Source organism: Etheostoma cragini, chromosome 14 (genome assembly GCF_013103735.1).
Source record: "Etheostoma cragini isolate CJK2018 chromosome 14, CSU_Ecrag_1.0, whole genome shotgun sequence".
In the NCBI taxonomy this organism is placed as follows: domain Eukaryota; kingdom Metazoa; phylum Chordata; class Actinopteri; order Perciformes; family Percidae; genus Etheostoma; species Etheostoma cragini.
In genome coordinates this window covers 11,864,853-11,878,860 of record NC_048420.1, presented here as the reverse complement: position 1 = coordinate 11,878,860, position 14,008 = coordinate 11,864,853, and the positions used below count along the sequence as shown (strand labels likewise).

Here is a 14,008-nt window from a genome sequence, read left to right as displayed (position 1 = left end):
ATAAATTATCAACCATGCTATTGTGCTTTCTCCCTCTTTCATTCTCTCTCTCTCTCTCTCCCCTCTCCTTCTCTTTTAGGTGAGGAATGATCTTACTAGTGAGCTGGAGAAAGCAGACATTCAGATTGCAGATACAGAAAGTTTCTCCAACGACCCCTGTGTCAATGTCAAAAAGCTCAAGGTAAGTGAACCACCCTGGGTGCTGAACAATTCTAAGTAAATTTAAAAAAAGTAAATGATTCAAGTTCAGTTTTATTCAGATTATTCTCAGATACAACAAACGACAAGGGTCCATTTGATTTTCATTTTCTCTTATACTGTATTTGTGTATGGGTGAACCCTGGTCGATGAATAATTTATCCGAGAATTGTCACTCTTTGACTGGGTCGAGCAGGGTAGTTTTCAATGAGACTAATGGAGGCCTAACGAGGACACTGTAATGACCTGCTCTGACTAATGGATGGTTGATTGCCCTTTTTAGCTAAAAACAGACTCATACACACATGCATACAGGATGTCATCTCATCTTCTCTCTTTTTCTCTCCTTTGAAATTAAATGAGACAGAATAAAATTAGACCTTTATTGGCCCAATATTGAGATGTTAGACCTGTACATCTTTACACAATTTACTCCTGGTTGAAACATGCATGGTTGATCAGAATTGCTTTCTTGAAGCAAAATAGCATAAGCGTAACATTCAGATGTACAGTAAATGTAGGCAAGTGTGATGGCTATTCCTCCAAACTGTTTCCAGAGGCAATCAGTGATGCATCTGGCCTCAGCTGTGTATGCACAGTGAGTCAGTGCCACATACAGTTCACAGTAGGACACATTGTCAATGGAAGTCAATCACACGCATACACACACACACACACACACACACACACACACACAAACACAAACACAAACACAAACACACACACACACACACACACACGCGATCAATCGGCTGGTGAGCTTATGGTGAGAAACATACAAGGCACAGTGACACAAAACATGTTATGAAGAGAGCAAACAAATAAAAATGAAGTATAAGAGATAAGATATGATGTACGCAACATGGAGAGGGTTAAAAGAAATGAAGCTGAGAAATGAAGATACAGAGGGATAGAGAAGGAACAGGAAGATAAGCTGTCTTTCCTAAAATATATGTGTAACTTCACATGTTGAGGACTGACATTTTAAGCTGACATCCTTCCTTGATCAACTCTAAATATGCAAATCACAGTACCGCCTTTAAAGCTTTTCCGAAAGTTTGGATGGTGGGGGGGTTTGGGGGTGCGGATAGGGGTGTGCCCTCTGACACCATATTGGTCCGTTTCCCGCTCATCTTACAACAGCAGTTTGTGGACTCCCCAACAACTATGTAAAATGAAGAGGTAGAGGTTGACGCAGATTTCGTAATGAAGGCTGGTCTTTTTTTGGTTCACTGTTGTGTGTGACTCTACGACTGTGTGTGGGGAATAAGGGGGCCATGGCGTCACTGTGTGATCCACAAATAGAGCACTTACATCTGTGATCCAGCTGGAATATTGAAAAAGTAGACAGGCCTCCTACAGCCTTCTACATTCTCTGTCACTTTCTACCTTTTTCATCTTTATCTCTTCTTCTCTGTTCCAAGTTCCGTGTTTGTTGCTGGGCAGGCTGACAAAACATCAGAAACAAAGTGGTCTTCTTCGCCCCCCCCCACCCTCATATGGACGCACGCGCACGCACACACACACACACACACACACACACACACACACATAATTAACTTCTTTAACACTTCATTTGTTATGATTTGATTATTTATCATGGCATTCAGAAGTCCTGCCCCTCAGATTGGATGTAGTAGAGGAGGTTCCATTTTAATTAGGAACACTTTTTACCTCACAAAAGCAGCCATTTTTTTAGGACTTTGTATTCTAAAATAAGGTTGTTTTGTAATGAAAAACCCTAACCCTAACTTTAACTTCCCCTTTACTTAAGAGCGTCTGTTTCCAATTTTTGATTTGAGTGTTCCCACAACCAACTTTAAAGCTCTAGTTTGTAACCTTTTGATATTAATGAACATCCGTTACATTCAAGCTATTGCCAAATAAGTTGCTACAAGTTGAGTTACACGGTCACGGAAGGTGTGTGTCATGTGGACGCGCCGACAGTTTTGTTGTTATTACTTAGATTTCCTCGTGGGTTTGGCAAAAACTACGCACAGTGGCTCTAACGGCCAATCCGCTGGATTTGACAAACTGTGTTGTGTTTGAATTTGTTGACAAGTTCATTCCTTCTCTGTGTGTGTGTGTGTGTGTGTGTGTCTGTGTCTGTGTCTGTGAGTGAGTGAGTGAGCCTAATAAGCCTGCTTTATTGGGCTTATATAGAACAAAATTACTTAAACCAATTTTCCCATTTAAATCACCATCCTGAAGTTACAAACAGCCTTCTCATGAAGCAGCCATGCCCCTCTATGAGAACAATTGTTGTCTTCCAGAGTCGCGACAAAAAACAATTCCAAAGACCGCTGTTTGCCAACAGCAACAGCCATCTTCTTTGTTTTTCGAGTACAACAGAACCGTTGCAACTCTGCCGTCCTTATGTCAAGCCCGCCTGACTCTATACACGATGTGCTTGGCTTGACAAGATAACGGAGAGTTGCTAGACTGACCCTGACTGCAAATTAGTAGTGTCTAGATTTCTAGGCTAACCCGGTCCATCTGTAATGGACAAAGGCAACACATTCATTCATGCCCTTGCCCACAACCACACCGTCTTTTAGTTTTTTTGCCAGGCAGGCCAGAATTTTTACTGAAGCTGTGGTCCGTGGCGATGTTAATAAGTAGCCCCGCACACACACACACACACACACACACACACACACACACACACACACACACACACACACACACACACACACATTAAAATAACGCAAGACAGCATCCCAGAAAAGTTCAAAGTTGTTACCCACCCTTCTTGCACATGTATACATTGTGATGGTGCCAGAGTAGTGGAACAGCACTTTATACAAAAGACCCCTTAAATGCCCCAGCATGCCCTCTGGCTCTGAGGAGAAACCACCAGAGAAGCCTTTGGTTGTGCTGCTCAGCCTTCTGAATGCGCTCATCAACTTTAGTGTGTGTGTGTGTGAGTGTGGGTTTGTCCTGTATGCAATGTTGGAACCAAAGGATTTTGTGCTGAAATTACTTTTAGGGCTGCGACTTTTAGGGCAGGTAGGATCTATCTATCTATCTATCTATCTATCTATCTATCTGTCTATCTGTCTATCTATCTATCTGTCTACATTTATTTATCTATTATCATTCTAACTAATCTAAATCTATCTTCATTTCTCTTTCTGTCTAATCTAAATCTGTCCTATTTCTTTTTATAATCTATCCAGTATATTTAATTTATTTAGAGGGATAACTACAATGTTTGGCTGCTGGGTAGCTCTGTGTGTCTAATGGCCTTGAGGATTTGGAATTAAGATGACAGTGATTTGTTGCCCCCTCTGATCTGTGGATGCATGACATATGGTAGAGATTGCCTAAGGGAAGAGGGCTTCATGAACTGTGTTCATAATGGTTTCTCATTATCCACAATAAAGGCCGGACACCATACAGTAGGTTTACTGAAATTATAGCTGTTGTGTTTATCTCTTTGTTCTGTTTTTTGAGCGTCTTTCACTTAAATGTGTTGGTACAGTTCTCCCCAACTATAAAACATGTATCAGTTTTTTGTTTTGTTTTTAATTTCAAAAGGCCTTGCTTCAAAGTAGTAATGACACTTAAAGCTTTCAGTGTGTGGTTGTCGAAAAAAGACGGAACTGAGCACCTAAAGTACATGACATTGCTGTAGAAAACACACTGAACATTAAGTGTGTTTTCCTAAAGAATGAGAATCCTAGTAAAAGACACCTGTTGGTGATGAAAACCAAAACAATCAACCATTAAATTCTACATTTAGCAACAAAATTGATTCTTTCAGTCTTTGGGTTTCCTTCATATTGTTCAGTGGGAACTGACTAAACTCTATTTTTGGTGTCCGTCCGCCCTGTCAGGGTTGAATAAGGGCCTTATGATAGACTTTTCTCCATGCATCACACACCACCTCCAGCCTTGTTGACCAGATGTAGATTCATCAAAACTGTGTCAGTATTATTGGATTAGATTTGAGGCAATTTTGTGCTGTAATGTTTGTCACCATCTGCGTGTGTGTGTGTGTGTGTGTGTGTGTGTGTGTGTGTGTGTGATACTAAACATGCATATGTGTCAGAAGGGTTTGCCCCAGAGGCCTATCATTTCTTTCCCCACCATGAAACATTTTACACTTCCACCCGGGCAATCTGAATTATAAATAAGTCACCAGGCCTTGTGCTCTGAATCCCCATGTAAATTTATGCTAGTCAGCCTGGTTGACAAATAAGGCAGTTCCGCCCGCGGATGCTAATGTGTCTGTTGTTATGGATCGACATTATATTACCTTAGCCTCTCAGCAAAAGCTTTGCCATCCAGATCCCACATACTTTGTAGCTACAGATGAGATAGACATAGTAATGAAAATACGGTATGACAACACAACTGAGTCTATGTCCATTTGTTAGGTTTGATGTTGCAGAATGCTGAGAAACGGCATAACAAACAAGGAAACTGATTCTAGTGCTTATGGACTTTTTTTCCTAATAGCTGTATTGACTGTGGAGTTCCTGGGTATCAAGCAGGCAACTTTGATTAATAGAAATGCTTAGCATGCATTGCAACCTTACTGTAAAGCCAATAGGTCACAAAACCACAATGAAATATTGCACGGAGTGTAGTTAACACTGTCCTGTACTAAGAGAGCAATGGATTACAATTTAGAATACATAAGCACGCCATTTCACAAAACACACATTTCACACTGTAGATGTGCCTTATAGTTGTTGTAACATTGTGTGTGCATGTTTGCCGCATGACTTCTTATTCTTTCTTTTTTAGGACAACGATGTGAGAATCATCATTGGCCAGTTTGACGAGAACCTGGCATCCAAAGTCTTTTGCTGCGTAAGTCCTCAGCCTGCACTCCATCAAATATGCCAGTCAGTGTCTTGCCAGGCTATAGCAAGAAGTCTTTTATTTGATTTTAAATTGGTTCAGTGATTGGCCAGGCTGTAGTTCTTCGTTAGCCAGCAGCTCCCTTTAAGTAAGAATAATTAATTACACATTCAATTTATCTCCATATGTCATACTGTATTTCATGCTGTTACATTGCCTCAGCCTCCATTTTTTTTATCCCCTTCCCAGGCATATAACCTAAACATGTTTGGCAGTAAATACCAGTGGATTATCCCCGGCTGGTACCAGGGCAACTGGTGGGAGCAGGCCAACAGCACCAACTGCACCACCAAGAAGCTGCTCACAGCCATGGAGGGATACATCAGTGTGGACTTTGAGCCACTCAGCGCTCGCCAGATCAAGGGCATCTCTGGCAGGGTGAGTGACACCCACTGATGTACTTCAGAAGAGTGTTTGTAGTAACACGTAATTAAATGTGTAATGAGACTTAAGTTTGATTAAAACAAGGGAGGCAGATACATGCAACCTTAGTTTTGATGTTATTTAACAAAGACTGGATGGTGGCCAGATGTGGTCAAAATATGCTATTGATGGAATGTACGAGTGTGAGTGACTCGTGAAACATTTTAGTTCACTGTTGTTGAAGGTATTCACTTAATTGTGGTTTAGTTCTTTAGACCAGAACTGAAAGTTGAACAATTTTGAAGTTTTTATTTGGTGCTCAAAGATTTTAACATTCCTGGTTAACATTTCTCCACAATCTTAAGCAAAATCAATGAATTTCACACTGCATTGCCCAGCACAGGTGCATTGATGCTAAAACAGCATTTCCAGTAACTTTGCATCTCAAATTGTGTGGAAAATAAACCATTCGCATTGGACAAAGTTACACAAACAATAGTTAATTTGACATTCGATGTTAACGTATTTTCTAAGGAAAAACATCAAATTAAAAAAGTGAGGAGATGCACATTTTCTGGTTTTGATCTCTTCTCATTTACCTCTACGTCAGACGCCTAAGGATTACGAGAGGGAGTACAGCCGTGAGCTTCAGCAGAAAGGGGTGGAGGCCAGCAAGTTTCACGGCTTTGCCTACGATGGGATCTGGGTCATTGCTAAAACCTTGACTCGCGTGATGGAACTGCTTCGGGTAAAACAACGGCAGAACACCTTCAATAACTTCACCGTGGATGACCGCGAAGTTGGAAAAATGGTGCTGGACGTGATGAACGAGACCAACTTCTTTGGTGTTACAGTAAGTTATGCAACAGATCGCCATTTTTTAAAATTGATTCAAGAAATGGCACCTTCTGACATTGGAAGTTAAAATGGGTTTCTTTTACTTCACTCACTTTCATGATGTACACTGAGCCATCAGAACACCCACTTAGTTGTCTTCACTTAGTTGAGATGTGCAAACACCAGGATACTCTCCAGACACAAACATACTGTACATGCACATGTAAATGCAGCAAAAAGGTTTATCTTAATATTGATGAGGTGCTTACAGTGAAGGAAAGGAAGAAAGACACTCCAACATACAGTACATATGCAGATACAAACATGGTTCAAAGCAGCCCATTAAAAACACCATCAAATAAGTTGTTGCTGCTAAAGAAGCATCTTTTGGGGAAAATTCAAACGTCTAGCTGTAAGTGTCCACGCATATGAACTATGCATGTTCTATTTATGTTCAGTATGGTGTGGGCAAATGTCAGAACAACACATAGAGGCATTAATTACTGCTTTGTAAGGCTCGAAGCTTGTTTGCAGAGAAGATTACTTAGCCATCCTCGTCTCTGTATGAAGCCTAAAGTGGTGTCATTTGGTATTGCCGACTCACTCCAATGCATTCAAGATTGATCTGTGTGTGCATGCTTATGTGCGTGCATGCGTACGTATGTGTGTGTGTGTGTCCAACCTCAGTCTCACTTCTTATTGAGCTGTTACAGGATATCTCTTGTTCCTGTGTAAAGGCCACTCCATTATTTGAGATTACTCTGCTGTCCCCCCCCCTCCCCCCCCCTTTAGACAGCCAGTAGGCATGCAAGGCCTTAAAGTAAAGCAGAACATTACTCATCGGGAGAAATATTGTCTATGCTGAAAAACTACAGAGGTAGTATTCAGTAAATATTCTGCATTGACTGAATGTGAAGGGGTTAAGGCCTAAAGTCAAGATGAGACATGAGAGAAATGGATAAAAGATAGAAATACAGATTATAATAAAGTGTATTTATCAACAGAACAAGATAAATGGACAGAGAGAAAACTAGCCTTGGAGAAAATGCGTACAGGCAACTGATTTGTGTTATTGTGAGGTCCTTTAGGGCTAACGCCCCTGGGGGTATATGTGTTGCAGCACTACTAAATTGCCCGGGTCGTCATTCCTCACCCATCTACTCTCACCTCTCTCAGCACACACCCACTCGGGGCTGGAGATCAGACATTGAGTCTTTCCTCAGAGACTGAGAGAGTTGAAGCGCTGCAGGAATATTGATGGCCATGTATGATTTTATTCACGTTTTACTCCAAGCACACAAATAGATGACAAAGTCATCTGTTAGGTTGTTTGGATAGGCTAGCAATTTTTTTCTCTTATTTTCATATCAGGAGTGAGTCATAATGATCCTCCACATGTAGCCATGAGTGGTGGAAGAAGTACTCAAATTCTCTATGTGAGTGAATGCCACAGTGTAAAAATACTTCATCACAATTAAAAGTCCTGCATTCAGATTTTTACTAAAGAAATTCTTGAAGTATGTGCCTCATCGAATTAAATCAAAAGTAAAATTCTTTATGATGAAGAAGTGAGGTATTTGTACATTACTTAAGTAAATATACGTCATTAATGTCCCTCTTTATGATTGAGTGTGAAGCTTGCTGTCACAATGTAATGAGGTGATGACGTAAATGATTAAGAAATGAGCTGCTTGATTTTGAGATTTTAGAGTCTACAATTTTGTGCTGATTTTACAGAACAGAAATGATTTCTATAACAACGTTTTCATTTTGACAACCACAATCATCAATGGAACAAAAGCAATCTGATCCAAAATATTGTGCATGTGGTAAAGAATTATATTGTTTACAGACAGCTGCATTGCATAAAAATGACATGTATCTTTGTACGAAAAGATTGATTGTAATAGCTGTCTTTTTAAGGGATTACTTGAAGTAAGATCAAAAGGATTCCTTGTATGTAGCACACACTTTGCACACAGAATCTTCCACCCAAACACGACGCCAAAGACATATCAAGGCACTTTCACTTCCACACTGCATACATCTTTTATGCTATTTCCATGTTCAGATTTCAAAAGTGGCTATTAAAGAAAGTTGCTTGATTTGCTTTTGAATTTTAATGTTGTCTACTGGTTTTACGAAAACTGCAAGTGCCAGTGAAATGGCAAATTCTGTCTGGTTACCCTTGGTTTAAGTGCTATATGTGCATGTGTATTTGATCATACGGCCTCATGCCCTAATTTGAACCTTGTGTCTTTCCTGATTTTGAGATTTTACGCTATGTGTTTGCTGTGTAAACACACAGGTCTCATGGGACCAAACCGTGTCCATCCTGCACTGATCTCAGTCCTGTTGCTGAATCCTTGGCAGACACAGCTGCAGCAGCAGGAGAGTGATCATTGAGGGCTCCACAGTATTGATCTGGCTGCTGTCAGGGCCATAGAGAGGAAGGCTGACATTAGCTAGGAGAGACTTTCAGAGCATAGAGAGTGCAAATAGGTGCACTGGAATTCACCAGGGAAAAGACAGCATGTTGTGATTGAGGATGACAAGTGTGTCGGTTTGTTTTGCTGTTTGTTTGGTTTTTATCTGTGGCCAGTGGTCATCATGTTGGTATCAGTGTCTTCCTGGGTAATGGTGAGTAGCACAACCCGAGGCTTGACTGTCGCCTCAGACAGACACACTGAGGTGAAACCCGGGGGAATGTTGTGTGCGCATCTGTTTTTCTCTGGTAATGTGTGTGTGCGCATCACAGTTACATTCACATCCGCTGTGTTCCCTCCTAAAACCCTGAAAGCCCAGAGGATGTCACACCTGCAGCCCATAGACTGACATTTCATTTGACCCCAGCACACCTGTCACTGACAGTATTCTCACCTCCACAGACAAAGTGATGCCTTGCCGCCTCCACAGCCTCACCTCAAAAAGACACATTCACACATGCACGCCTAGAAACAGTGATTGCTCCATCAGCCACCATTGTAACTCAGATCTAAACGTCCTTTGAATACTAGACAAGGGACAACTGTCTGAATCAATACACACTAGTGAGGTTGCCTAAGCTGCAGAGGAGCATGATACCTTTGTCGAAAGAGGCTTCTCAGTACCTATTTTGAATATTGGTCAATGGAGGTTAATTTAATCGCTGTAACTCAGGCATTTTCCAATTAAGAATGTCAGAGTCAGTGCCTCTGCATATGATATACTTTTGCATATTCTCCAAACTGTATAAACTTGAGAAAGAATTGGGGGCTGGTAAAATAACTACACACCATTTTAATAAGGTTTGTGGCAGCTCCACTTTTGCTGATGTGAAGCAATGAATGTGTGCAATTATGGTGGCGATGCTAATGCACAGCGTGAGCATGATGGTGCAGCTACTCAGAAACCTGGATACATATACTCATATGACAGGTTCAAGTCAAGTTCCCCTATTTTCAACCCACATTTTCTTACCCTGTTTACGCACCACAGTCATCTGAAAGTAATACCTAACAAGCTGAACAGAGGTGCACTGCACTGTCCTACTTACACTACAGTCATAATTGCAAAGCATATTGTAGGAAAGAGCTGTGTGTGACGAAAGGAACTTGTTAACGTTGAATAGTCAGATTGTCACTGTGGTGTGAAATTGTTAGCAGAGGATCTGCTGTACATCACCATGGTAAAGGCAACACTAGAGAACCCTGGGTGGCCACACACATGCATCATCAGGGACACGGGCATCTACGTAAGCATAATGTGACGTATTAAGTGCATACACATTGACATGCGTGCACGCACAAACTAAGACACACATCAAAGATGCCACACAAAGACTGAGAGTCAAACAGAGGGGTGGGATCCTGCTCTGTAACTTCAAAGCTTGCCATCTTTTTGAGGCAAAATTGGCTCTCCGGCATCCTTCCCCATATTCCCCTCTGTTTTTTAATCAGCCAATGTTGTCTGTCTGTCTGCCTGTCTGTCTGCTCTCACCTGTTTTTTAGGCAGGCAGTAATATGTAAACCCAGTTAAATGTGTAATTAAGGAGCTCTGTAAGCAGATGGTGGGCTGAATTAATTGAACACTCTTGGTAGATGAAAAGGAAGAGAGATAAAGAGACAGAGGGAAGGAGAGAATAGAACAGGAGAGAAATAGACAGAGAATACATGGGAGCGATAATAAGGTGACAAAAGCCAAATTGATTTGAATATGTCTTACGATATTGCCACAAAGTTGAATTGCTTTTGTCTATCTTGTCTGCGTTTGCCAGGCGCTGCCTGGCTTGAAATTGTTTGTCTTGCTCCTGTGGAGTTTAAATCAAAGATGTTCAATTGTTTTAATTTTTTTTTGAGTGGTTGGACTGATAAATGCACCTTTTTGGTAAGAGAAAAATATTGAGAAATAAATACAGTCATAGCTGCATTTACTGACCACTACACACTGTTCTGCAGCCAAGTATGAAACACGCGAGTGCTATCTGAGCCCAGATTAGTACCAATGCTGTGTGAGCAAACACAGTTAAGTCAGTCAGCCTTTCTGATCTCATGTTGTTCCAAAGATATTAGCAATGAATTGGCCCAAAGGTAATGTTTACCTTTATAAACAGATCAATTTTGGCCACTTCTAATCAAATGAGATGCAGTATGTTCAGGAGCCAAGACTCTGCCCTTTGCCTGCTAACTCTGTAGTATCAGGAAAGCACTGTGCATACATTTAGTGTGGCTGAGCTCCTGTTTTTTTACTACTGAAATTCCCTTAACTGCTCTCGCTGTATATTCCTCAACAGTTGTTTTATAACTTAAAATCTGAGCACTTATTTGAATTTCCAAGGATTCAGGTTATATTTTCTTTATTCTTTTTTCAGGGCCAAGTCATGTTTCGGAACGGAGAGAGGATGGGCACAATAAAATTCAACCAGTTTCAAGGTATGTGTGATACTACTACTACTACTACTACTACTCCTCTGCTTAGATAAAGCTGTATTGATTTTCTTTTCAGGTTTTGCATATTTATTTGAGGGCTCCTGTGTATATACTTTCACAAACCTTCACTTTTTCTCTATTTATTCTAAATGTATAACATTGTTTCAAAACATCAATAACTTTGTTTTGCCATTTTGACAAATGTTTTTTGACAAACCTCCAGCCATACACACACTTGCTCTTGACGTGACTTCACCAAGTCACAGAGAAATGTTGCAGGATTACCCGTTTTTGGAGAGCCACTCAAAATCTTTCTCAAGCCAGAAGGCTGCCGCGGTTGATGTACCAGTACTGATAATGGATCCTTACCATTAGAGTTTAGAAAAAGCATGTGGCAGAGTCATGTACAATACCTGGGAAAGGGAGGCTGAAGCATTTGAAATCAGAAGCTTTGTACTCACAATGCCTTTCATTTGTGAAAATGCCTTAGTACTCTCTGTCCACATAGCATCATCCTGAGGTTGTTTTCTAGCCAGCAGTTCCTGCTGAGTGAGAATAACCCAGAGATTGAATCTTGATGTGGGGGATTCCCAGCTCCCAGGCTCCCCCGACTATATGTAGCACACTGCATGGTGCTGTTCAGTCCTCTCTGCCTGACCTCTTATCTCCCCCACTGCAGAAGAGCCTGATCCCTCTGGCTGCATACATATGTATGTGTGTGTGTGTGTGTGTGTGTGTGTGTGTGTGTTTGTGTGTGCGTGCTAGTCTTTGTTGGTTGTTGACCGTGTATGCATGCTAATGCTCTTACATTCCAGGGTCAGGGGGTTTGACGAAAAAGAAGACCACATATAATTTATACTCATTTATAGATATTAGTGCTGTCTGTTAAACACGTTAACAGCGGTAACACAAATCTATTTTAACGGCGCCACATATTTTTATTGCAAGATTAACGTTCTTTTTGGCCTAGCAAACTTTGTAGTGTTTTTCACATGCTGTTGCAACAACTAGTAACGTTACAAAAACTACAAAATAACACCGGATTTAGCTAGACTGGAAACAAAACAACAGGCATGCCCACACACTTGTTTAGGCTTGTGAGCCGACCAGAGTAGTAACTTTAAGTTTTGAGCAGATGGCGAGCGCAAGATGTTGAAATGGATGCCAATAAGATGCTGAATGGAAAGTTTACTTTTTAAAAGTGGCCAAATGGTTCCATTGACAAGACCAAAGTGATCTGTGTGTTTTGTTGTTGTGAACTGAGCTATCATCACAGCAGGTCCAGTTTAAAATACCACACAAGCACACAGCTGATGCGAATTCTCTGCATCAGTATTTTAATCTTTGACAGCACTAAATAATGTTTAACAAAGACAAAATGTAATATAGTAATTCAATCTGTAGTATGACAGTAAGGCTTTCTAATGTTTCATTGAGAAAACCAAACATTAACAATCAGGATAGTGGGTGGTGAGTGAGACAGAAGCTGTTGCCCACTTCCATATATTAGATAGCAATTTTTACACACTATGTACATTATACCATTTATCATGATATACTGTTTTGCCTCAGTGTTTTGTACTTTCTTGCATTGACAGAAACTAATAACTGACTTGTGCGGATGGGCATGAATCAAACTATTAATACGACTATCCGTTAAACTAAATGAAAAGACTTGCTTATTTTTGTATTCTAAGTGATCCCCTCAAGCGCTACAATCCACAATAGAATTAATATTTTGCAGCTGTAAGTAGCTCCTCTTCTTCTGTACAATGCAATGTTGGACAATGAGGTAAAGTCCAAAAAATCCAAGTGAATTTGTGAATTTTGAAATGTTTAAGTTGACAAGTTAAAAAAAACCTGCTTAAAATTATCATGTGGTACTGAGACATGGCACCAGGCAGCAGATTGAGGAGCCATCTTAATTGCATTGGGTCCAACTGCCATAGGTGCATGATATGAGGTCTGATGACCCTCCTGTCTCTACCTGTAGCTTACCTGCAAGAATAAAACCAAACAGCGGGAGGAGCACTAACAGGGACAGAGCGCTGTTGCAAAATGACTTTATAGTTAAAGGGAGATCAAATGGAAAAGAGTGGGGAAAAGAGCTCACATGTGAGTACACAGAGAGAGTAGGGGCATCCATCTAAATTAGGGCTCGACAGCTTCGGATATTAAGCAAAGAAAGTTAATGTTATCATGACTGAAATGTTAAGTGTGAGGGCTTGACTTTTTAGAGATTCTAAGAAAAGATCTCATAAATGCCTTAGCCTAAATCATAGCCACACATTTCAATTCATTTGTCACACACACTTCTTGTCTTTCCCTTCTTTGTTTTTCTCTTTCCCCTTTCCATGGACAGGCTGTTCACTGCGTGTCCACCGGACACCTTCCTCAACCAAATCTTCCAGCTATCTCTCACTATCTTCTTTTAGCTTTATTATATCTCCTCCATCCATCCTTAACCTTCACTTCTTCCTCACTTGTCACGGATTGTAAATGTGTCACCTTTTTGACACACAAAGTGCCTGAGCTGGGTGGAGAGGAGAGGAGGGAATGCCCCAGCTTGAATATTTCAAAAGGCATTGATCCTCAACATTACCCTATCATATGTCCTCAGCCTTTGATCCTGTCAGGCGTTCTTAGTCAGGGACCTCAATGGCTTTAATTCCTACTGTCTCTCATGGGGATAAGAGATAGTTCGCTAGCATAGGTTTTGATCGCATTCCCCCTGAGTAGAGATTTTAAATCAGCACACTACCACACTGCGTGTGTGTGTGTGTGTGTGTGTGTATATACAGTGGGTACGGAAAGTATTCAGACCCCTTTAA

The 14,008-nt window shown here is 40.8% G+C and overlaps 1 protein-coding gene across 2 annotated transcripts in view; it reads left to right on the top strand.

Moving 5' to 3' along the window:
• The window catches only part of gabbr2 (gamma-aminobutyric acid (GABA) B receptor, 2), a 172,392-nt gene that overhangs the window by 97,052 nt on the left and 61,332 nt on the right, over nucleotides 1-14,008 (top strand). For both annotated transcript variants that reach the window (XM_034892018.1, XM_034892017.1), the window contains 5 exons: nucleotides 80-181; nucleotides 4,954-5,019; nucleotides 5,260-5,448; nucleotides 6,044-6,286; nucleotides 11,120-11,180. In XM_034892018.1, the coding sequence (XP_034747909.1) occupies nucleotides 80-181; nucleotides 4,954-5,019; nucleotides 5,260-5,448; nucleotides 6,044-6,286; nucleotides 11,120-11,180 (661 nt within the window). The remainder of the gene's footprint in view (nucleotides 1-79; nucleotides 182-4,953; nucleotides 5,020-5,259; nucleotides 5,449-6,043; nucleotides 6,287-11,119; nucleotides 11,181-14,008) is intronic.